General features: G+C 44.5%; 1 protein-coding gene across 1 annotated transcript in view; it reads right to left on the bottom strand.

Moving 5' to 3' along the window:
- GRK3 (G protein-coupled receptor kinase 3) overlaps positions 1-25,436 on the bottom strand; it is a 73,286-nt gene that overhangs the window by 44,014 nt on the left and 3,836 nt on the right. Inside the window, exon 2 of the mRNA XM_074606141.1 lies at positions 11,425-11,501. Coding sequence (XP_074462242.1) covers positions 11,425-11,501 — 77 coding nt within the window. The remainder of the gene's footprint in view (positions 1-11,424; positions 11,502-25,436) is intronic.

The raw sequence follows: 25,436 nt of genomic DNA, 5'->3' as shown, positions 1-25,436 counted from the left end.
CCGAGCTATTTGTCCTTAACCTATTTTTCCTAATAGAGCCTAATATACATTCACTTTTCATTAAAAAACAATACATCATAACAAATTAAAACGTATCTCTGTGCATAAAAAGCAGCGTAAAAGAACAAATTGTATTTTACAAGACAGGACTTGCACACAACGGTGAGGAGTGCAGAACAATTTCCCTAGAACAGAATCAAACTGAGCTCAAAATTAGTCTGTAAGTTGCCAAGTAGCTCGTTTAATGACGCCTATAAATCATTATATTAAAATAAACTTTGGCTAAAAGGTTTCAAGTGTCTTCAAAGAAAACCCTTATTTGCAGGCATATTTTCCATGAGCTTTTCACCCAGTGGAACCACTAAACATGTGTTAAATCTTGGTCAGCCGGGGAGCAGGAGCTGTGCCGCTCCTCCAGCACACACGTCTTAGGGAGAGCAATCAATTATTATCCTGCTTCAAGCCCAGAAGGGCATTTTGGAGTAAAATACTCGAGGTGGGTTACGGAGTCTGCGTTTCAGAGGAGAAGGCACAGAGTAAACACCTTCCCACCCCCCCTGACAGGAGCCAGGGCTTCGGCGCTTTCAAAGGGTAGGACCAGCAGCTTGTCAAGATGTCAAGTGGTGGCACACCAGTTCAAAGGATAAAAGGATTTCTCAGGAAAAGAAGAATGTGCTCTATTTTTAACACAGACCTGTAAATCATTAAAAAAAATAATAATGTGATGTCTGTGCTTCACCCAGGGCAAGTGCCACTGGATCTCTGCCTCAAAAAAACAAAAAAACCCAAACAAACAAAAAACCCACCGTGTATCTTAAGACCCTCATGAAACGTACCTCTGAATATTGAACACATAATAAATAATTTTTTAAAGCCACGGAAAGAAAAGAAGGGGGAAAACTTATATCTGAAACGCATTTCGTAGATATCTTTCACACTCTGGTCTCCCTTAACGCGCAGAATGCCAGTCCACTAAAGGAGATCAGTACGTACGTCGAAAGTGGATAATCGAAGGCATTCAGGATATCAAAGGTGAACAAAAAAAAAAGGCTGTACATAAGAAAAAGTAACTCTAAAAGACTGAGGACTAATATCACTAAACAGAGAGATGTAAAAATACTCTGATTTTTAAAAGACGGTCCATCGGAAGAAGTAAAGCCAATTTGAAGCCAACTAAACACACATTTGAAGCATTCCATTTCAATCAGTTATTGCAAGGAACGTGATTAAATTCCTTCACTAAAGCTCATCAAGAAATAAACAGCATTTGAGGTTTTGTTCTTTTTTTACTCGTAAATAGAAGAAACTCCCACCACTTTTGCAAGTGGTATTAGCAGCTACTAGCAAGCTATTAGCAAGCTAGCAAGTATTAGCAGCTTAAAAATGTCATGATGGTTGTTTGTTATTTGTTGTATGGGCTCTTTCCCCACGTCACAAGAATATTCAGTCCCTATGAATGACGTGACAGTTGTTATTTTCTCGGTCAGTATTTTCCCACTACACAACTTTTTAAAATTACTTACATAATGCAAGCCGCTATCCCTTCATTATTGAAAAGCACACTACTTCTTTTGACGTGCTCCAAGCTATGACCCATTCACTGTTATGAATTATTTAACACACGAAATACACTGGGAGGTGTATTTCTACTTCTTGACAGGGCCTAGACCTCTGTGTGTGTTTTCTTGGGGGAGACGGAGGTGATGGGATCGTTTAATGAAGACACGGAATAATTTCACAACGGCAGGGTATTCTCAAGTCTCTGGTGCCAGTATTCACCTTAGCCAGTACCGTTCAGTATCTTAACCACAGAAAAGAATCACACTCTTCTGCGACAGCATCTAGGAAGGCTGTTGTACTGTGGTTAAAAATCAAAACAGCAAGCCAGTAGTATTCAGTTAGTAAATACACAACAGCAGTTAGTCAGGTAAAGAGGAGCAAAACCACTAAAACAACAGCGACAGAGCACAGATGATTCTCCTACGTGAATTTTAAAGCCTTCCTCTGGTTCACTCCGTGCACTCCAAGAAGAAAGCTGCCGAGAGCTGGAGGTTCACAAACAGATGGCTCTACTTCTCTTCAGATTCCTTCCCCTTCTAATCAAAGAAATCATTGACAGAAGTATCTAGAAACATTAAGAAACTGTTTTGCATGTTTCTGAACCTACTTATCCCACCACCACAGCCAAGCACACATTCAAGAGCAGGATATCAGAGAGGCAGTAGCTGGACATAAAGCCGTCAGTGGAAAGAGGCCAGGAAAGAGAGAAGCAACTTCCCTGCAAGGTGACTGCTCTGCTCCCCTCCAGGCTTTGAGGATTCGGAGGTCTGATGGTGTCGTTTCCATTACTCACCTCCTGACAGCGCACCTAGGGACGTCCTACAGCATGAACCTCGCAAATCCGGACCAGTTCTCCGGGGGCTTTACAAGTTATATTATGCATCATACTTTTATAGATATTGGTATAGAACAATAAAAGCATTTGAAAGGCTTACAGTAAATATCCATGCTGTTCTCTGCTCTAGAAACAAATTCATGAGATAATTGATAGCCAGAGCTCTCCAGCTCTTTCTGCTTTATCTCTTAAAAGCACTGCGGAAAGTTAGAAGACTTAACAGCTTCAGTAATTTAGATTCTACTTACTCTTCTCCTGGTTTCTGAGCTTTCCTCCTGTTACTAATGAGTTATCCCACTGAGATGAATGAGTAGCACTGGCAGGACCAGAGAATCCGCTTTATTGTTAGTACAGAGCTATGCAGGTAAATCTCATTAAAGTTGTTATTATGCCACGTTACAGACATGGAAAACTAATATTTACCTATTTCACAGTGGTGTTCAGAGGCTTAATTGGTCTGTGAATTGTTACACATTGATAAAAAATCCACGGGAGCGCAACTGTTTTGGATTGACTGAGAAATTGGCTGGGGGGGAGGGGGGGGGGCGGGGAAATCAAGCTTGTACACCATCACTGTTTATGCACAAGTAGAGCGTTCCATCAGAAATGGGCTAAGAAAGCTTGAGCAAGTACAAGCAGATAGAAATCACTGGAAGGGGCTCTAAGGTCTCCCCGGAGCCTTCTCTTCTCCAGGCTGAACCCCCCCAGCTCTCTCAGCCTGTCCCCACAGCAGAGGGGCTCCAGCCCTCCCAGCATCTCTGGGGCCTCCTCTGGCCCCGCTCCAACAGCTCCGTGTCCTTCTGCTGTTGGTGCCCCAGAGCTGGAGGCAGCACCGCAGGGGGGTCTCACAGAGCAGAGTAGAGGGGCAGAATCCCCCCCCTCACCCTGCTGCCCACGCTGCTGGGGATGCAACCCAGGCGGCGGGGGGTTTCTGGGCTGCCAGCGCACATTGATGGCTCATGTTGAGCTTCTCATCCACCAACACCCCCAAGTCCTTCTCCTCAGGGCTGCTCTCCAGCCATTCTCCACCCAGCCTGGATTTGTGCTCGGGATTGCCCCGACCCACATGCAGAACCCTGCACTTGGCCTGGTTGAACTTCATGAGGTTGTCATGGGCCCACCTCTCAAACCTGTCCAGGTCCCTCTGGATGGCTCCCCTTCCCTCCAGCATGTCGATCACATCACAGAGCTGGGTGTTGTCAGCAAACTTGCTGAGGGTGCCCTCAATCCCACCGTCCGTATCGCTAACAAAGATGTTAAACAGCGCCGGTCCCATACCGACCCCTGAGGAACCCCAGTCATCACTGGTCTCTACTTGGACATCAAGCCACTGACCGCAACTCTTTGAGTTGCGACCATCCAGCCAATTCCTTATCCGCTGAGTGGGCACGGAAAAGCCCATCCCTCACCAGGACCCACGCAGAGAGCCTTAGGGCGGTTGCCCTCTCCTCCTCCTTGGCTCCCCACGCCTCACCCGCAGGCAGCCAGATGCCATCTCCCCCACACGCCAGCAAAGCCACTGCGAACGGAGCTGGAAGGAAAGGCAGGAGATGCCGCTGCAGGAGGCTGCTGCCGGAGCCTCAGGTGTGCAGCTGCAGGATGGCTGAACAAATCACCGAGGGCCCATCTAATCTGAAAGGAATGAGTTTACGTACATGCTTCCTGGGGAAAAAACAAACAAACCTATGAAATGTACACAACAAAGTCGCTGCGGGCTGTGTACCACACGCTTGGGCTTTACAGTCTGTTGTGGATGTTTGCTGAAAGCTTAAACGTGGAAACATGCAAGTGAAATTTCATTCAAATAATTTATCATTCGTTATCTCTATATATTCGTTATCTATCTTGCTTATCTTCTCTCCTACAATACTATTTCTGGAGTTCAAAATTTTCAGTCTGGCTGGAATTCTTGATAATCTAACCCAAAAACTGTATAATTACACTGCTCTGCTGAGACAAAGACTATTTTCCCCATGACTTAAATCTTCCAAGAACCATACTGTATATAAATGCTAACATATATCAGCATGTGTACATTATCCATTATGTGAAGTTCCAGATGATAAGATACATATTTTTCCTATTTTAAAGCTCAGACTTAATCTGCCAGTCCACTGGGAAATCACACCACCGAGTACCTTCAACCCCTTCACAAAGAAGAGCACGGGAGCATATCAGGCTGCATCTCAACAGAGAGATGCTCAATTATTTATGATCAGAAGAAAAATCAAAATGAATACATACTACTTTTTTTTTTTTTTTTTTTTTTTTTAACAGTGACACACAAGATAGACACCTCCTGAAAACTGCCTGCAGGTAAAAGGCACAGAAAATCTGCAGTGGGAAACTTCGTCAGCACCTCTCTAAATGATCTTCAATGTAATTCGTGCAAGTATCCCATTTATTTTACCACAAAATGTAAGTATGTTGAAAGAAATGTAGCTTCTAGTAACATTTAAATTATGACATAAAAACTAGATCTTAATCTAACACTAGTTTGGTGAAAAAAACTGCATGCAGTGGAACAGTCTGAGTTTTATAAAAAGGCTCCGAGAGTGTCTTTTCTCTCTCTCACTGCCCACACCCCGGTTTGATACAAGTGGAGAATTGCTGTAAAGGAACAGCTCCACTGTGAAATGTCTTACATATAATAGTTTCTGTTTCGGTTTACAATCACACAGTTTCCGACATCTACTTGCGGTTTGGTTTTGGTGTTGTTTTTAACTGATCATCCGAACCGTGCAAGGAAGGCATGGCTCCAACAGATTCACGCCAGCCTCCTGCAGACTATCCACAATCCAAGTTTTAGTCTAAACTTGAATTGAAAATAAGAAGTAACACGAGAAAGAAGAAGATTAGTCTTCAAGCAGTATTTTAAATATAATTTTTTGTTCCCATAGTTACTTCCTAATTTTGACGGTGTCTACTTCTGTATGGTGGCTGTCTTCCCCAGGTCCAAAAAGGAAGCACAGAATAAAAACACTTGAACAAACAACCTGCCTTCTTGCTCTTACAGAAAACCCGCCAAGCAAGTCACTCTTTTCCCTGTCATACGGCTGCACATTATTTAACATCCATAAACCAGAACTCATGAACTTAAGAAAGAAGTCCAAGGCTGTGACACTTTCAACCATCCGAGTCATAGATCAGTAGCTAACATGTGCCCTTGGGTGACTTTGGCTCTAAAAATACTCTGGTTTTAAAGAGGCTTTAGCACAGGTTTTCGTGCAGCCCCTCCTACTCACACCGTCCTGCCCTCGGAAGGCTGGAGGACCTGGATCCATCCCTGCGGGGACTCACACACGTCGGCTGATGCAGGTCCTCCATCCTCCCCTGCGCCGCCGGCCACCGCCAGCCCCGCAGCCTCCCAGGGCTCAGCCGGACCATGGCGGGGGGGAAACACCGCTGGCATGACCCCCCTCCACTCACACCTCCTTCCTTCCCCGACGGCGCGGACAAGCCTCCAGCTTCAGCATCGGCACGAGTTGCTACAAATGCCCAGAACCACGATCTGCTAATAACTTTGTCATCCCCTCCTCATTTAATAGCCAAAAACCCAGGTGCTTTTCTTTACTCCCAACCAAGTTTTATTGCTTTCATCATTATTTCCTCAGAGGACTATTTAATTAGTTCAGAATGCCAATGGCACATAGATCTTATGCTTAAATTAAACAATAGCTTAAATAATGCTTCTAGGGAGGTGCTTTTCCCAGCCTGTTATTTTTAGGTATCTCGGGGAGCGCAGTGCACTGCGCTACCACACTGGCAGCAGAAAGAGGAAGAGCAAGAATGTTTTTCTCGACAGATTTTAACTCAAGATCCATCTAATGATTAGCATCAAAATTCTGAAATAATGAAATATGATGGGTCCATAACCAGAGAAACAAGCAGCAGAAAGCATGATTCATTGCCCTAAAAAAAAACCCAACCACCTCTTTAGCCTTTCTCACCCTAGTTTGTTGGTTGTTTTTGTATTTTGGGGTTGTTCTTTTTCAACAGAAGGTTGTCACTGACAAAGCTGGAGGAAGCAGCAACCAGAGCGGTCAAGAGCACGTTTCCCTCTAACTGCAAAGGGCAGGCAGAAAAGTCCCTCCCCACAGTTGTAGGTTGCCTGTGCAGAAGGAACTACAAAATAGACCAAACGCTCATCTGCTCTGGAAACTCAGCTAAAAAAGCTAGCAGAACATACATTAGCTATACTTAGCTGCGGCAGTATAAAGGGAGCAGATAAGAAGCGAGAGAGCCCCTCACAAGACATGCGTGTGTAGGAAGAAGCGCTGATACAGATGGCAAAATGCTCCCCCTGGCTGGGAAGACCTCCAACTTGGAGCCTGCTGATTTAAGAGGATATAAAAGACAAGTTACATGAATCACCCCCGAAAGATCATTCCTCACTATACAAAAAGTAGATGGTAAATAGGCAAAAAAAAAAAACCCACGTTTGTAACTTGTTACACCAACGACAAGGTTTTTTAATTGGTTCTTTTTACAAGTGTTAAATTTCAAGAAAATGAAACAGAAATCAGATTCAGCTTCAGGGGGAAAAAAAAAAAAGCAAGTTACGCACTAGGCAAGGTGAAAAGCTTATATTGCAGGATGACCAGCTGCTGAAACAGCTAAAATATGTTCTGTTCTCGTCTTTCCCCAAGACCCAAACCCGATGGCTCTGGGGAACAGATGAGAAACGGAGAAGGGTGTTGACAACCTGCCATGTCCCACCAGCTTCCAAGCAGTCACCAAGGCTGAACCTAAGCCAGGACCCACAGTCGTAGGATGCTTTACTGTCACATCCCCAAATTTCTAAGCCAACTTTATTCTCTGCCTACCAGGTAGACGCAATTTGTCAGAAAGTCCAGTGTCAGACATAAGAGTCACCGAACTATAACTGGCAACAAGTTTGCTCCAAAGCATTTAACTTTAATAACCAAGATAATCCTGTTCTAAAGCAATATTATGACCTAATTCACTCCCTTGAACACTTGGCAGTGTCACGGGCTGCCGCAGACCCCGATCCGCCCAGCAGCAACGCACGTTACAGCTCATTTCCAAACTGCCCTCGGAAAGCGGCGCTGTGACAAACGCGCCCACCCCGCCGCGCCAGGCAGCACCCGAAGGGCTCCGCGTGCAATCCTAACGTGGTCGCGAAGCGGAGTGGGTTCCGCGTGTAAATTATAGATATCGGGATATACTAGAAAATGTCTCTTTTTCTAAAGCAAACACATAATCTGGTCGTGTAGCAAACAGGATGTGGTAAAAAGAAAACTAGCTAAAGGTGGTTACGCACTCGGCTCCGAGACATGCTGTACTTCCCCATGAAGCTTCTGCTGTGGAGGAAGCAGCTTCTGCAGGAACAGCCGGCTGCTGGGCTATTAAGGGCTGCCAGAGCATTTTTCTGGGTGGCTCTATTATCTTCATGTCCTCTGACTCATTAGGCGATTCTTAGAGAGTTCAAGATCATTCTGGAGCATCGCTCCTGCAAACAGTTGTGCCATCTTCAAGAGATGAGAGGAACCTATTTGCTTTCACAAAGAAAAAGGTACAAATAGAGGACAGACACTTGTTTATGCAAATCTTACGAAGTCTCCAGGCCCTTTTCACCCCCAGAAGGGCTGCTGACGGAGTTTCCTGCTTTTATTTTGATCCTAAAAGGGCAGAGCAAAGGTTTTGGTTTCCAAGCCCAAGCTGCCTGTGCAAATCCCTGCAGTTGCACACCTGGGGGAGGTGGCAGGGAGCGAATCTGGGCCAATCTTTTACAGTGGGACCTGCAAAACACTGATCCTAAAAGGATTTAAGGGCTCCTTAAGGATAAACACTTGCAGGTAATAAGACCAGCACCATAATTAGAGCTGCTCATAGGAGAACATCCAACAGGAACGACTCCATATAAGGCACCAGAAAGACTTGTATCAGACAACTGATCAAAGCCCTGGTTTTTAGATTTGAAAGAAGGATACTGAAAAACAGGAAAAAGCAATGACCTGGAGCTGCAAGAAAGAACTGTTGTCTGGAAAAAGAAAAAAAGCTTAACAGTCCTCATCTACATCACTTGCCCAAGGAAAAAATAAGTAGCTCGATGAAGTTTTAGAGTTAGGACATAAGGATAAAGCACTGTACACTAGACGGCTCTTTAACTGAGAAAATAAAGGCACAGGAAGAGCCATCAGCAAGGGGATGAAGCAGCAGAATTACAGCTCACCATCAGAGACTCGTTTGACTCGGGTTGGTTTACGCTCCTCCGAGCAGGAGCTGCCTCCCGCGGGGCGCCTGCCCCACACCTGCACCCACGGGTCCAGCCTCAGCTGCCGCCGCCCCGCGTCCCCGCCATACAAAGAGTAAAAAGGGGATTAGGCTTTGAATTACCTCGCCATATTTATTTTCACAGCCTTTTGCAAAATGCTTGCCTAAAATTGAAGGTACTTTACCACAAGCAATTATGCATTAGGCTGGAAACAGAACTAATTTAATGGCAAAGAACAAGCTAGAAAACGCAATAAAATCTAAATGAACAACCACAGTAAGGAAATACAATATTTTCCAGTGCAATGCAAAGTCTTCTGTTAAAAACAGTCGTGTTTATCTTTCATCTTCTTTTCCTTCCATTCTAAACCCTACTTCAGAAGAAACCAGCTTCAGAAGTAACCGAAACTCCAGCAAAGCGGTCAGAGAAGCCCTCCTCATTTCCAGGTAACAGAGGGCAAGTACCGCTATGACTGTGCCAAGGGGAGAGGAGGAGAAAACCGCTCCGCACATCTGTGAACTCTGCAGCTCAAGATCACGGCGAGAAACTAATACGTTAATGGAAATCTGGGCTCTAAAATTCCAGGCTCGACAGCTACCAACATGGGGGAAAAAAGAAAGATATAATCCTTCCAAGGTTACAGTCACCTAACTATAATTACTGTAACTTATCAGAATAACTGCAACATTCTTCACTGTTCTGTGGAAGCAACTGTTAATGAAAAGTATCCAATTACATAAATAAAAATATCCATTACATAGAAGCTGTTCTGTTTGATGACTTTTTTTTTTTAAGGAGAAAAAAAATACCCCCACTTCTTAATTTCATTGACGAATGGAATCAAGCTAGAGCAAAATATTAATGATCCAGCACAGACAACTAAACTGAGCACACACTGAGAGATGTCACTACAAGCAAACGAGGTATCTACGCATTTACAGTGCACAATTTTTGGCCGGAATAAAAAGTCATAGTTTTTATGCACAAAGATACAGAGTACACTTCAATTACCGTAACACAATGGAAAGCTCCATGAGACTTCTACAAAGGCGTATTTCAGACTGGAGTTTCCACAACCCTCTTTGTACAAAGCTATGAAATCCACCACTGACGATCTGGGATACTACACGAGAATACTATTTATTTTAATCTGGCAATGCTTAAAACTCCCACTCCAGAATATTCTCATACCTACTGAGCCGCACCTTTCCAGGCAAGCAGGAAGGCTGGACGCTTCTTCCCCAGCCAGGAAGGGAGACCAGCTAAAGCTCAACCAGCCCGAAGATGCTCCTGCTGCACCACCTTCCCTGGGAAACAAGGCCCAGGGGCACTTTGTTCTTGGGCATTTGCTTCCACTGTTAATCACAGTCTCGGTGTATTTCAGACAGGAATTGATCTCCTCAAGTCTTCCCAGCCCGTTTTATGGTTTTGTCCCCATTCTGCAAGACAAGAGCAGCTGTACTATCCCAGCAGACATCTGCCAACCCACTCCTCAAACCAACCAGACAAAGTTTCCACAACCCCTCGTGAAATCCCTTCCCCTGCTTTGCTACCCATCCTACTATTAAAATAGTTTTATTCCTATCCAGATTTTTTTCTTTCAATTCACGTGTCAAGCCTCTGGAAAATTGACTAACCTCATCGTTTCTGCAACACAGCTTTTCTGGTTTGGAAGATTGTTCAACCTCATTTCTCTCATAGCCTACATAACACCCTGCTTCAATACTTCCCCGGAGGTCAAATTTAGCAGACTACTAAGCAAGGTCTGCTCATTCCCACTGCTCTTTCCTGGACTCTTTCCAGCAGGGCCATGTATATTCCGTAGTCCAATGCCAGGATGGACACAATATTCTGCCAAAAGAGGATTACTTCACATGCCTCACTGGCTACAATCCTGATTTTATATTTAATCGTGTGATGTAGCCGAGACAACACAACCTACGGATCACTACAACAGCCAAGTCAATTAAAAACATCTCCCTGATCAGTGGTTCTCCACCCTGTATTTCTGTAATTACTCCAGCACAGGTGTAGAAGACACTGCTTGTTTTGACGGAGAAGCACGGCATTTTTCCCCCTCCTCTGGTTTATGGAGAGCTTTTGTAATTCAGTCCTTGTCCTCGGTGCGGTTACAGTCTTTCTCAGCACGCAAGCAGAATACAGAGGTTCTTCACTCCAGCATTGACACCGGTAACTAAATCGCTGCATAGTAACTGATCTCTGATGCTCTTGCGCAAACTTCCTGGATACATCCTTCCACGGTCACACAGAAACACTGATAACTGTTCATCAAGTCAATTTTCCCAATAGTTCCGCCCCCTGCACTCAGCAGTTTCACCCAGGCCACATCTCCCTGTGTTACTAGCAAGAACACGATGTCAGACAGCCAAGACAACACGTATGGTATCTTTCCTACTACTGCTCCCTTTATCAACAAGGCTTATTACCCCTGCAGAGAAAAAAAAAACTTTAACTGATGTGACACATTATATTGTTGACAAGCCCATACCAAGTAATACAATTTTCTCTTCGATGTTTCCAAATAATTTAATTATTTTTCCAGTAGTTTTCCAGAACATGAAGTTAAGTTGACAGATTGCCTTGCTTCATCTCTTCTTTCCTTTCACAACGTTTCATTTCATTGAAGACCTTTGTTTTACTAAGCCCTGTCCATATTCCAGTGTTCATCAGACCATCTACAACAGTGATTTTTCCGCAGTCATTGCAAAGAAGTGGCAGGCAAGGCAATCTTAAAGATATCTATGCAACATTTTACTGAACTATGACTTACCAATTTTCTGATGAAAGATCTTGTCGAAGGTTAATTCACCCCTTTCCTCAAGGTATTTCTGCATAACACTGCGGATACTGGAAGAAAAAAAGAAGAGTTACTTGAAACTGCTTATTTCAAACCAGATCTTTAACATACTTTGGAGAAAAGGATCACTACAACGAAGCACCAACGTAAACGACTCATGCCAAATGAGATACCACTGCCCATCTACTGCATCAGCTCACAGCAGGACAGGCAGCCTGCTGCTCTCTCTGAAGACCACGAGAGTTCATTGCACTACAACCATTAACGTCAACTGGCCTGCAGAGTGACTGCTGATTTCGTAGAATCCAACATTGCAAATTGTTTTATGAAAATTCAGTCTTCACCTATGAATACCTTTCCAGGCATCCCCTTACTAGCCTATAATTAGCCTTGCAGTCTCGATACTGTGATTTTTAAGGGGGTTTTTTTGGAGTTCTTGGCATTTGAAGTACAAAATAAAAATCACTTTTCCCCACTGTAAAAATGAATACTATCCAGTGTAGAATATTAGGAATATCAGTACTTATTCAGTGTAGAAGAGACATAGCTTCTACATTTCAAGCTTAACATATCAATAGCCTACACCACACGGCGTGATGTTGCTAGAACTCCCCTTCAAGAATCTATACTTATTAGATAAGGTTTGAAAATACTGCAAACGAGCACAAATTGGAGAAAAAAAAGCCATGGGTGACTGCACATAGTTCCGTTCACTGTGTGCCACAACAGAAGCGACAGCACAACAGTTTAAAGGAGAGCCCCCAAGCTTCGCCCAGTGGGGTTTTTATCCCAGTTTGATATTTGTGGAGGGTAGTACGGGGCTGCCACTAGGAGCTGGAGCACCAAAGGCTGGTTGTTTTTCCCCAAAACCAGGAGCACACCGACAATTCCCGGTGGAGCCTTGGGCTGGCCCTGCCTCAGGCGAGCTGAGCCCTGGGGTCACAGCCCTCCCCAGGGAGCACTCTGGCCATCGCTTCCTTTCTTTATTCTTGTGTCAGGTTTTAGCTTGCACCTTGTAAAATAAACGTACAAGTCAATCAAAGCTACAGCGGGCTGTTAACACTGCAGTTGCCATATATCATTTAGAAAGTGAGCCAACATAAGCTCCATTAGGCCCCTAGCTTGGCTGCAGCGCACTTAACATCTACTTTGCCTAATTTATAATGTCACAATCACTCATTTAAACCACATTAACAAAGATTTCCTTTATTCGTCAAGTAACCTCAATATTCATTTTAATATAATGCCTATAAAAATTTCATACGGGCAACAATACAAGCACATAGATTTCAAAATCAATGCAGCCCAGCAGTACTGTGCCTTGGTAGAACAACTATATTGTCCAAGTATTAAGTCAAAATTCCACTAGACGTTTTCTGTCTCCCATTTTAAAATTGATATTTTCATACACACCATTTACTTTTATTAAAATAACCACAAATACCCTGTACAAAGTACTCATGCCCTAAACAAGATGGTTAAATATCGCTCACATTGCTGCAGAAGGAAGACTGGGCACCCAACCCTTGTGAAATGCTCCTGGAAAACCTCACCAACATCAACAAGCATCTCTTCCATCGTCTTTGAGGGAGGAAAGTATTTGTGCTCCTCCTCAAATGAGGACCCGAGGCATGAAGTCTGAATGACTCGACCAGAAAAAAGTCTGTAATAAAAGCCACGAAATTAACTCGAAGGGCCTGAACTCCAATCTGGGAAATTATTCTATTAATAGTTTTTATGTCTATCTCAAAGCCCCATATGGAACACAGATCTATGAACACCGTGATCCAAAGCGAGAACTCCGGAGGCTAAACCACCACATCACGCTAAACAAGAATTGGGAGGGCTAAACGTTGTTAATCGGGTTCCAGACTATAAATTATTCAGTGACGAACTTGCTAGTCTTTTTTATTTGTTCATTAAAAACTAGGTCTGCTCTCTGTGTATTTTTACAACCTGAACAAAATACTGATTTCAGATGAAGAGGAAGCAGTAATGAGAGATCACGTTCCGTACTCGGGAAAAACAAGGTAGTAAAATAAAATTTATCATTTAATTGACAGAATTGCAAAACTTGGCTGGTTTATGGGTAGATTTTTAAAAAATATATGTCCTAGCTTAGCATGTTTAAAATGGTGACTGTAAAACCTAATTCTTTGCTTAAATCCATGAATGTTAGCACATCAATGGCAAAATACCTCTCATTGTACTGAGACCTTGGACACAGCAGCCCTGGGCCATGGAGCAGAGCGGTGGGGCTGGCAGGAGCCCAGGGACAACCAGAGGCTCAGGGCAACCTTCAGCCCAGGAAGGTTGGGGAGATGCCTTCGGCTGTGCCCGCTCCTTCCCTCCGCATCCCTCTTCTCCCAACCACACCTTCCCCTCGCCTCTCCGGGCTTTCAGGAGGACCACTTAGAGATGAACACGGTGTGCGTCACCAAAGACCGCAAATGTCCCTCTCCTCGGCCTCCTGGTCGCCCCGAGCCCATCAGCGCTGCCCATCCCAGCGCCTGCACTCGGAGCGCTCTTCGGCAACGTCCCGTTCCCACTGACCGCCAGACCATTAGTAACATAATAAGCCTTTTTAATAATAACGACATCAAGAAAGCTTTCCTCTGCTCAAACAAGTGCACTGCAAGAAATTACATAAACGCATCCCAGTCTAGACAAGGGGAGAAGATAATGAAAAATTTAACGTATGACTGAAGTGTCCAGGAAAACACTCCGATTGTGTAACGAACAAATCTCTCCAACGCTTCGGCTCCTCTCCCTTGACATCTAGTACTTCTGGTCTGATGGATAACATGTCAAAGGAACAAAACGTTTTTGCAGCTACAGAATCTGAACAAATCCGTAAAATGATCACAGGCTACGGAGCCCACACTGCATTCCAGCTTCTAAACAACAGACTTTCACCCTTTCAAAATCATTGTTCCTTATCCATATACGAATAAATAGGAATAAATTACATGGCGTGGATTATGACTACCCACAATAATCAACTTCTAATTCTCACACGGAAGTTAAAGGTAAAAATCCTACTGAGTTCGAAAGAAACGTAGCAGAATCCATGTATCCTTCAGAAGGATGGAAAATTTTAAAATGCAGCCTAGCGCATTCCACAAACAGGAAGGAAGGTTCCCTCTCCGCCTTTTTATATCGCATCATTAGTTGCCCTTCACGTAAACAATCTGGGATTAAAAGCTGCGTTTCACAGAAAAGTAGCCATTTCTAAAAAGCTTTCCACATCCAAAGATGCTTTCAGCGCAAACAATGCGCTAATGCGAGAAGTGGACTTTTTGCATAAGTCCATCTCAGTTCACAGCACGATCTACCTTAGCAGTAACACTCAAAGTAAGCCGAAACAAAAGCTGGCTGAAAACGAAATCCAGGGAGACTTCAGCGACAAAAGCATATCCGACTCTACTGTAGCAAAACCTTTTGTCCATAGATTTCTTTCAGAGAGGAAGAAAACAGCAAACAACAAAAATGCCAGAAACGCGCCGTTTGCTGTCCACACGCCACAAGTAGACAGAAATAACAGGACAAGTATATTTAGGGGGAAATCAAAAGTCAGGTTTAAAATTTTATGGAGAAATGCATTTTGGGCTCTGGATACCTCTTTGCTGGTTTAACTGGGACCACATTTAAGCGCGTACCCAGGAGCAGGGCACAGCCCAGGGCACCCCAGCACCCGGGCCCAGGTCAGCCGGAGAGAACTAACGCAGCGGTGAGACGGTAAAGAAGTTTTGGGAGAGGTTTTTAATTGCAAATAAGACGAGCACCTCGATCCCCGGCAATGCAAAGAGCACCCACGCAGGGTCTCGCAGGTGCGCAGGACTCCTGCAGCCCCACGGGAAAAGCTGCCCTTAAAGAAAGGGCTGAAGAAAAACCCTGGGTTTGTCAAGCTGCTCAGAGCGCGCTGCCTGCCCAGAAGCGGGAGGAAAGATGACTATCTGTGTCGGCATCAACCATAAACTCTGTGAAGAGCGCAGGTCGCTCTAACCTGGCCAGCTCCTCCACCGCGCCACAGAAGGGGTTTATTACAAGCCTCAGCTCGTAAACTCCGTTAAAAGGAGCTTTAAGCTGCCCCTTGAAGCTCTAGTTACTATCGCCAGCATCCTGGTCTTCCAGATTTGACCAAAGAAATCCACTGAAAAGCAGCCTTCAAGGTTAAAATGCGTTCTGTAATTAAAAGGTTCTCGCTGCCTCCGAGCGCGTGTGGTGGCAGGCAGTCTGGCAGGGCACGGGCAGCAGTCGTGGCGCCAAGGTCGGTACAGGCAGAAAACGCTGACTTGAAAACACGTCTTCTGAAAAACTAAGGAAGAAAACATATTATGTTCTTTTTAACGCAGAAGAGGACATGTGCATCGCTCATCGGCAACCCTCCCTCTCGGGCAAGCTACGCCAGCAGCAGCAAACCAGGAGGTGCCTTGGAGAGGGAGCTCACCCCAGTGCCAGCATCTGCCCTCGGAACCACACGCCACGGCCGACGGCGATAGTTTCTTCCTGCTGCACCCCTGCCCAGAACATCAGTAATATCCTGTGACTCCAAGGGTACACAAAAATTAAACTTTGGCGGGTGTATGACTGCATCCGCGCCCATGGGACGGCCACCGGAGCCCCAGGAACAGCCCATGAGGCACCCGGACCACGACCACAAGAGATGCGGGCGTATGCAGAAACTAGAAGTTACGGAGGAGAATAAAATAAACAGCATTTGCTTTGACGTTTCCTAAAAGTTCTGCTATTCATTTCCAAGATGCACGGATTTTGTCCCCGCGGGTCTGTTATACTCCATTATGCAGGAGTTCTTTAGAAAGCATCTCGCACCTAGGAAATGGGAAGGGTATAAAGAAAGATGCAACGACATGTGTCCATATACACACTCTTACTACTGGAACTAGATCAAGAAGCTACTTGCTACTAGCCTTCTCACTACTGTATCTTAAAGAAACTTTTAATTATTTATCATAAAAGCACATTATTTTCTCTTATAAATCAATAAGAGTTCAGATTTGTGTGATATTATCTATCGTACAGATGCACAGATGCACACCACGGTTGAAAAAAAAAAAAATTTGGCCTTATCCCAAGCATTAAGGAATCATACCTACATTAAGAAAGCGCAGTTATACTCACTAATATATTCACCTATAAGCTGAAACAGAAAAAGGAGAACAGAAAAACAAAACAAGAATGAAATGGCAGCTTCACAGAGGCTGGCCTGAGGGGAGCAGAGTTCAGTATTTAACTCTACCAACATTTCCTGTGTCATCTTGAGCAAGTCATAAACATTATCTGCCTCAGATTCCCAGTCTGTAAAATAAAGTGGTATTTCTTTTTTTCCTCCTCTTTGTCGTACGGACAGGTATCATCCTTCTGCCACGTGCCTGGACCCAGCACACTAATCTCCTGATGGCTCTTGGCATGTCCAAAAACTACTCAAATGCTAGTAATTATTTCAAGAAAATGCTAGATATTCAGCAATTGAATTACCGCTGCCTTTGACTGCCAACCTCCTGCACTGCCCCGCTCTCTGCGCTTCGAGCATCCCGCTCCCACACTGGACCTTCCATTTATTCTTGTCTGCTTTCTCCTCTTCCTTCTTGTTATCACTCCTTATCTCCCCTTCTCAAATCTCTCTCTCAACCTGTTCTCACCTTGCTTTCCGCACCGTATTTATCACGGCGCCTCATCCCATCCAGCTTTCATCTCCGCTTTCTTCTCCGCTTTCTCTTTCTGCACAACGGCCCGCGCACGGGGAAGCCTCACAAAGCCAACAAAGACCTGAGCTCGCCCGCAGTCAGAAAATAACTAAGCTCGCTTAGACCCAATTTCAAACGAGAAGAAAGTCTGAAAAAGTCTGAGGCATAATACTGCCCATGCGTCATTAGTAATACAGTTTCTCCTTAGAAGTATTTTTACTGAGGTTTTGCAGAGCAGGAAAAAAAACCAAAACAAGTCACACAACAGAAGATGAGCGGGAGAAGGAAAGAAACACCTCAAAGAGTGAATTCTGTGTGACTGATTACTAATGATGCTATTGTTTTCTTGGAATATGTTCACCACTGGCATGAAGTACCTCTCCAGCTGAACAGAAAACTCCCCGGGAACGAGACTGGAAACTGGAACGAGTCACTGCACCACAGCCCCCAGGTCAGCTTAACACACCACTTCCAGGGGGAAAGCGAAGGGCAGACGCTTGGTGCAACCAGTCAAAAAAGAATTAGCTTCCCTCCAAGGCGAGAGGGGTAAAAAAATAGTGAACATATCACAAACATCACAAACCATTCAATCCGTTTATTTTTGCTTCCTCTCAGACTTGTACCCAGTTCAAAGTTCAGCAGAAGTCAATACTTCTCCAAACGATTTTGTTCTCGAACGCTGTAAAAGGCACTTTACACCCTGCAACTTCTGCTCAAGCAATTAATGGGGCAACGTGAATTCCCAGCATATAAAGCCAGAAAGGGCCGTTAGACCACCTAATCTCATATATTTATCTATGACTTGTAAAATTCCACAGTTGAAGAGGAAACAAATCATTAGAAGACTGTGAAAAAACATTTTTGGACAACAATGAAATAGCATGGAAAAAAACATGTTCCTGTTATTCTTTTACTTTCGAGCATCCTATAATGTTACTAGAACATCCCTGACAGCAATGCAACATCCAATTCGTTTCATTATTTAATAGAGAACTAAAAGTGACCGTTGGTGTTACGTTAATTAGCGCACATGCTTGTTCTAATATTAGTCTCACCAGCTGACAAATCCAGTAGCCCAGCCCAGGCAGGCGCATGCCCCCGGGGGTGGGGGGGCACACACCGACACAGACATCACCACCAACCCACCCCAGCCAGCCTCGTGCTAGGTGGCCCACCGGGCAAGAACAGGGCTCTGCCACCTTCTGTCCCAGTTTCACCCGCTTCTATCCCATTTTCCGTCTCTAAAGTTTAAGTCTAAACCCACTGCCAAGTCGTTTCACTACACTGAACTAACGCTCTTATAATTGTCAAGGATGATTAATAGCATATTGCACCCCAGAAGCCTGTTTGCGATGGAAGGGATTAATTCCCCACACAACCCCTTCTCCGGTGCGTGCAGCTCATCCAGGAGACAAAGCAGCTTCACTTATGCAAATTGTATTAATGGAGAAAGTTTACAACAAGGCAGCCAAATGCAATAGCTATGCAGCTACAATTTAGAAAAACGCACTTAGCCTCCTGTTCCTTGAGGATCATTTGCATTATCATTGCTGAAATCTGAAACTAATATAAAAGCTTCTAAGTACATGAATTTTTCAGGAATAATTACACTGAATTGTAATGTCAAGGACTTGCCCCTCCACCAGAATGCTGCTACTGAGAAATTACAAGACAGAGAAATCGGAGCAAAATCACATCTTCCCGTTCCTACTGCAATTAAGTAATTTGTCAATCATAATTTTTTTTTTAAAACAAATAAAAAATTACTGAAGGTGTGCCAGTTTTTTTTCATCTTCCCATGTCTCCAAAATGTTTAGAGCCTTCTTTAAAAGTAGCGTGCAAGTATAAACATTAACTGAGTTACCAAAAACTACGGCCAACGTTGAGTGAAACACACTGCATTCGCCCGTGATTTATTTATTCATTTATAGTCTCAGGATGCACTTTTACAGAGACTTAAATGTTTATTCGCACTATCCAAATCCATCAAAAAGTTGCTAAAATTGGACCAAAGATCCTGCCCCAGAGGCCTCTGAACTCAAAGCGTGATGGGGTCAACAAGTACAATTCAGAGCAGTGGCAGAACGGCACACAGCCATTACAGCCAAGATATTTATTTTTTTGCCCTTTATAAGAGCACATTTAGAAGGTTTAGTGATGCAAGACCGATCAAAAGTGAAACTTTTTGGAAATACTGGGCCTAAGAATCTCTTAGATTCTTAGATCTAGATTCCTAGATTCCAGATTCCTAGAACTTCTCGGGACTCTTTCAAACAAGTTAAAACTAAAAAATACTTCCCGTATTTCCCCCCCCTCCCCCCGGAAGAAACACCCCCCTTTGAAGAGGCGAGCATCCCCCAGAGCCTGCATCCCAAACACCGCAGCAGCACCTCTCCTAAAGCAGAACAAAAACAGAAGCGTAAAGTCATCTTCAGTGATTTTTTTTTTTTTTTTTGCTCCTCATCATGCGTTTTAACCTGGCAGTTATTTTGAGGTCCCAGAAATAAGGAGGAGATGTGAAGGAAGTAACCATAATCATTAGATCAATTTAGAAAGAAGACTGGGCATACCTGGGGTAAAAAAAACAAAAAAAAACCTCAAGAGGACTGATACACAGAGACATGGACTTGCTTAAATGTGCCAATGAACAGAATGCGATGGGAAAGACAGAGGGATGCCGTGTTTCAGAAAAATAGCAGATGATGAGAAGACTCGGAAAGGAATGTCACCTGCGAGGCACTGCCTGGGCTGTCCTTACAGCTCGCCAAGGATGGGAATCCAAGCCAGGAAAGCCAAAACGCTCCAGGGCAGTCGGCAAAATGCCGTCCGACCCGACTCCCTCCAGATCCTCTCTGCTCCCGGGACAGCCAGGCTTATCCTGCCAGACACTTGAGGCCTCAAGAGTAAAATGCCAACCCACATTTTGTCTTATTTTCATTTCAAGTTCCATTTATTCACCGAGCTTGCTTTACCTTCAGAAATTAAGACAGAGATGTAATAAACAGAACATCAGCCAGAGCTGGCACATGGAGGCTGCATTCTGCACCCTGCCCTTGGGAAAAAAGCTCTTCCTCCCAGGTCGGAAGAATTTATTGGGTTCCCCTGTGCTTTTTAATTTTCTGGGAGAGTACGTAAGCTACTGGGAGCTCTTTTCTCATCTAAACGCTACAAAGAGGTAGCAATTCCTCCTGGGCGAGGAGCACCCATCCGTCGCCAGCTCTATCCCACATCCCCACCGTGTCCCCAGGCTGCAGGGAAGTGCTGGGAGGTCAGGGTGCAGCCGATGCCCGTCAGGTGCATCCCAAACCCGCTGCCGCAGCTGGCCTGAATTCCTCTTGGCCTTTAGTGAAGGCTTTGATTTGCACAGCTCTACCAGATCCTGAGAAATCTGCCCTTTCCCCGGTTCCCCTCTCAATAGGACATGACACATGCTGACAGGACAAATTCCTGGCGCACTGGAAGAGGACTGGGGGGGGTCCTATATAGAAGCAATTTCTCCTAAGACTCTCAAAAATGTTACCTATTTATGCAAGGCACGTTTATATAGGTGTTTATTCAGTATCAGAACGACTTTCTTGGAAAAAGTAGTAAGCATGGGGTGAAGCTCTTTACGTGGAAAACAGCTGTATTTTCTAAAGCTAGAAACTGCTGCTTTTACCTCAATTTAGTTCAATTAAATTATGTGAATCAGTTTATGCACCTGGACCTGACGGCTCCTGATAGGTTTTTTTCTAATTCTATTAATTACCCCCAAAAAATGCTATTATTGATAAGAAGATTAAACCAGGCCATTCCACATGATTTCACCAGAACACAAACTAAGAGCTGCAGACGTTCATCTCCTGATGTTGCAGTTCCAGCATTTTGCTGAAAACATTCCAGAGGAGAAGGTCCAAGCACTGAAAAGCCATCCTACCTATAAAAGGAGTAACAGCTATAAAGTTTATTAATTTTACTGGGAAGACAAACCCGCCTGTAGGTATCTCCCACCAGAGACACCAAGCGTGCTCCGCGTGCCACAGCTCTGCTCAGCTCTCTCCAGAGGATGCTCCAGCCGCGGCTCCAGGCTGGTCCTGGCATCGGCACCCACAGACCGTCCGCATCAGGCACTAGCTCCACATGGGATCACACAGATGCGTTATACCTAGAACGCAACATCACATGACGGAAGCTTTCCCCAGAAATGTCCCTAGAAACATCCCTCTGTTTTTAGCACAGAAGTCTGCACGCTGATCTCTTCCCAGATCACCCTCATTTACCTTTTTTCTTAATTAAGGTAATGACACCCAAGGGAAAGTCTATATTTCAAAACATAAGCTTCAGCCTTACAGCAACCCCACAGGAGAACTAATCGGAACATCTCTCTTAAGGCCAGATCTCTTTCATAGAATCACAGAATGGTTTGGGTTGGAAGGACCTTAAAGCCTATCCCGTTCCACCCCCTGCCCTGGGCAGGGACACCTCCCACCAGCCCAGGTTGCTCCAAGCCCCGTCCAACCTGGCCTTGAACCCCTCCAGGGATGGGGCAGCCACAGCTTCTCTGGGCCACCTGGGCCAGGGGCTCACCACCCTCACAGCAAAGAATTTCTTTCCTCTGCCCCAAGACACTCCAAGTACCCTATGCGCAGGAGCTGGGACAGTCTCAGGCCTCCACCGCTTATCTGAAGCTCCAAAAATCCAACTTCAAACCCCGCATCTGCCAAATGTTCCTATGCATTCCTATAAGTGTGTACATCACTTATTTTCTACTTGGCTTAGCTGCTGATCTGTACAATGTAGGTAACGACAGAGCCCTTCTTCCAAACTCTCATTTCTCATCTGTTAAAGCTGCAAGGGCTTTGCAACAGGACCTTCGTCTCCCCATGCGCTTCTGCATAGGCCTGTCTTTTATTAAGGTATCAGACACTGCAGTCACACAAATAAGGACCTGAATTCCCAAGGGAGACAGCACCCAATCCATGCGGAGAGCAGCATCCGCAGCAAGCGGGAGCCCTCCTACACAGGCTCCTACGCTGTGATGGTCCATCCCCATCCCTAAAACACATATTTTTCCTGCTAAGAAAGTACTGTAGTACAAAGCTAATGAGATCACAAGCAAGTATGCTTTGTTAGCAGCCCTGGCTTTCCCTATGTATACTAAACGATATTGAGAAAGCCATCTTTTTACTACCTTCTCACCAAACACCCACTGACAGCAAAGTTAGGAGGCTGAATTTCTAAACAAAACTGAGTTTTTAACTACTCTGCCACCTCTACTCACCCAGAGCAGGACAAACCGAAATGAGAGACATTCGCCACCTCAGAAACAGCAGTCACGCTAACTAGATGGCGATGCTGTAGGAAGTAGAGTAACATGGAACAACCCCATTCAAATCATTTACTACCCGCTTCAAGAAAGTGTCCGGTGAACCATGAGATGCTCCATTTCACAGGAACACTCTGACCTTTGAGAAGTTCCAATCCACGGTGCTTGCCTCCGATGCTTAACTACTTCAGGTTCACCTACAGAACCCTGGTTCTCAGAACACTTGCCTGGTGTACACCACATTCAGCCATCTTTAGCTCTCACCAAGCTTTACTTCCTTTACTCTTTGCTCAAACGTTCAACTCAAACAGCAGGACAGAGCATAGCTCCAAAATAATAAATCAGTTTATAAAACCATTTCATTTAGAATCCTTTTTCCTTCTGTAGCTTCACAAATTACAGGTCGATGAAACCACTTCGAACAGTTTGAGTGTCCTGCTGGCCGGTTTTAAGTTCTTACTTCAAATTTTTCAAATCAGTTTTTCGTAAATACTGGAAACAGTATAAAAATACCAGGAAACAATCCTGCTTGATGCTAAAAAAAAAAATTGTAAATGTCAAACAAAAACCTAAACTGTTTTGAAATTTTAGACAGTGAAGCTTAAGAAGTTCTACTAAAATGATTTACAGTCATTATTGCCACAAGCAGATGGAACAACCTTCAATAAAGTACCACCACCTTACGGAGCTAAAGTTACTGTGACACAAATTTGTCTGAATTAACTGTTAGATCCTTAATCCTCCACATCATCTCCTATTTAATTCTGCACTCATTGGCACCATTTCTGTGCAAAGCCCGGTAAAAGCATAAGCCTCTGCAAAACCGGGACCTACTTTTTTCTGGAAACGGGAAAACAGCACTTTTAAAGATTTCTACCATTTGCATTCAGATAGTGAGAAAGGAGCATAATATAGCACAAGGCTTCCTGGAGCTACGACATTCTCCAAACGACCCGCACATAAAGGAGGAATTTGGGGTATCAACATCATTGATGAGACCCTGTTAGACCCTGCTGTGCCGTGCCAGGGACCAACACCACGAAAAGGCATTCCAGATCCCACACTTGCCATGGGAGACAAGGGAATCATCATGGAACGGTTTGGGTTGGAAGGGACCTTAAAGGCCACCCAGTGCCACCCCCTGCCCTGGGCAGGGACACCTCCCACCAGCCCAGGTTGCTCCAAGCCCCGTCCAACCTGGCCTTGAACCCCTCCAGGGATGGGGCAGCCACAGCTTCTCTGGGCAACCTGGGCCAGGGGCTCACCACCCTCACAGCAGAGAATTTCTTCCTCAGATCTCATCTAAATCTCCCCTCCCTCAGTTTAAAACCGTTACCCAAATAGATGGAAGGAGGCAGACAGGAAACACCACTGGTAAACACGGCAAATGCTCCATCAACACCGCAAGCCCTAGCAAATTAATCACAGTCAAACTTCATAAGCTTCACAACGGAAGAGCGTTTTAATGAGGGATTCAGAGGAGGCATTTTGTGGACCTGATGGCAAGGAACAGCATGGAGCAAAACAGGCAGTGGCTCTCGGCTCATGGAGGGGAACACCGGGAGACGGCAGCACTGGCAGCTTTCAAAACCATGACACCGAGATGTCATTGAAGAGATGCTCAGCAAACTAAATGCCACCTGCAGAAGCCCAACACTGAACAGTAAGCGGGAAGCAACAAAGAAGCACCTAGAAACATGCAAAGGGATGACATGAGCAGAATAGCAACAAATATGAAAATTACATGAACAATTGTCAGGAAAATTTTCTTAGAGACAGCACTCTAAATGAGTAAGCACAACAAGAAGGCGTTAAATAAAGCCAGAGAAAATACCGTCGAAGTAACTGAGACTGACAGCAGAGACAGAGGAGTTTCAGCCTGTAACTGAGAGATATTACAGAAGTTTCAAGAGGTACAAGAACACGCTGAAGGACATATCAAAGAAACAAATGAAATTCAGAGAAAGAGGATAGTAATGCCAAGAGAACAAAATTGAAAAAGCAACAGAGGAGAGAGTAATGATGCTTAACTCCTAGAGGGACATGTCGCTTGGGTTTCGCCAATATTCAGTGCTGTAACAGGAAGAAGGCGAATCACAAATAGCTCAGGATGGAATTGGAAAAGAAAAAAGCAACCTCCATGCATTCGGTGAACCTCAATTAGAGTTGCAAACGAGTTAGTTTGAATACTAGGTAAGAAAGCAAAGGGCACGTCACAGACTAAACCGCCCCAGCAAGAAGCACCTGGGGCACCAGCATGTTGGCCTTCACTTCCAGAGGTAAAGCGAAGATGGGATGGTAACTTAGAAAAAATGTAACGTTAAACGTGTGATTTTTAAGAAAAAAGGGACTGAAACATGCCTTTTTTTGCCCCCCAAAAGGGACAGAATTCAGAGGAAGACAGGAGACCAAAGAAAAAGGTTGAGAGAAAAACATGAATTAACTTGAAAGCAAGGGAATTACTAAAATAAGCAGGTTAGAAAAGGTAAGATGAGATAAGAAACACCTACGACTGCAGCGAGAGGAGCGGGAGAGACGCCTGGGCAGATGCATGCTATGTTTTGTTACCATGCCCTTGGTATTTGTACACCGAAAGCACCCTAAGCTTACGTGATGTTTATAGCAAGGAAGCTTTAATGTTAACTTTCCTGGCGAGGCCGGCCCCCGGCAGCGTGAGGACAGACAACAGTGCCGTATGCAAGCCCTGCACCCTCTTTGATTCCAGTTATCTGATTTCCTGGACCATTTTTTCCTCAACTTCTTGTTATGCAAATCCTTTACTCAAAACAGAAGGAGCTGTTGGCAAATAAAAACAGCTATTAGATAATGTTCTTCCACTCCCTTTGACCAAAATAAGGGAAATCTAAAATTGAAATGGAAAAGGAAAAAAACTTCAGAAGTCTGCCGAATAAACCTAAAAAATTCGGAGTGTGGTTCATTTGCTCCGCTCCCCCCAAACTTAAAACAATACT

The sequence above is a fragment of the Larus michahellis genome, chromosome 13 (assembly GCF_964199755.1).
Source record: "Larus michahellis chromosome 13, bLarMic1.1, whole genome shotgun sequence".
Taxonomy (NCBI): Eukaryota; Metazoa; Chordata; class Aves; order Charadriiformes; family Laridae; genus Larus; species Larus michahellis.
The sequence above is the reverse complement of the archived record's forward strand: the minus strand, read 5'-3'. Positions and strand labels throughout refer to the sequence as shown.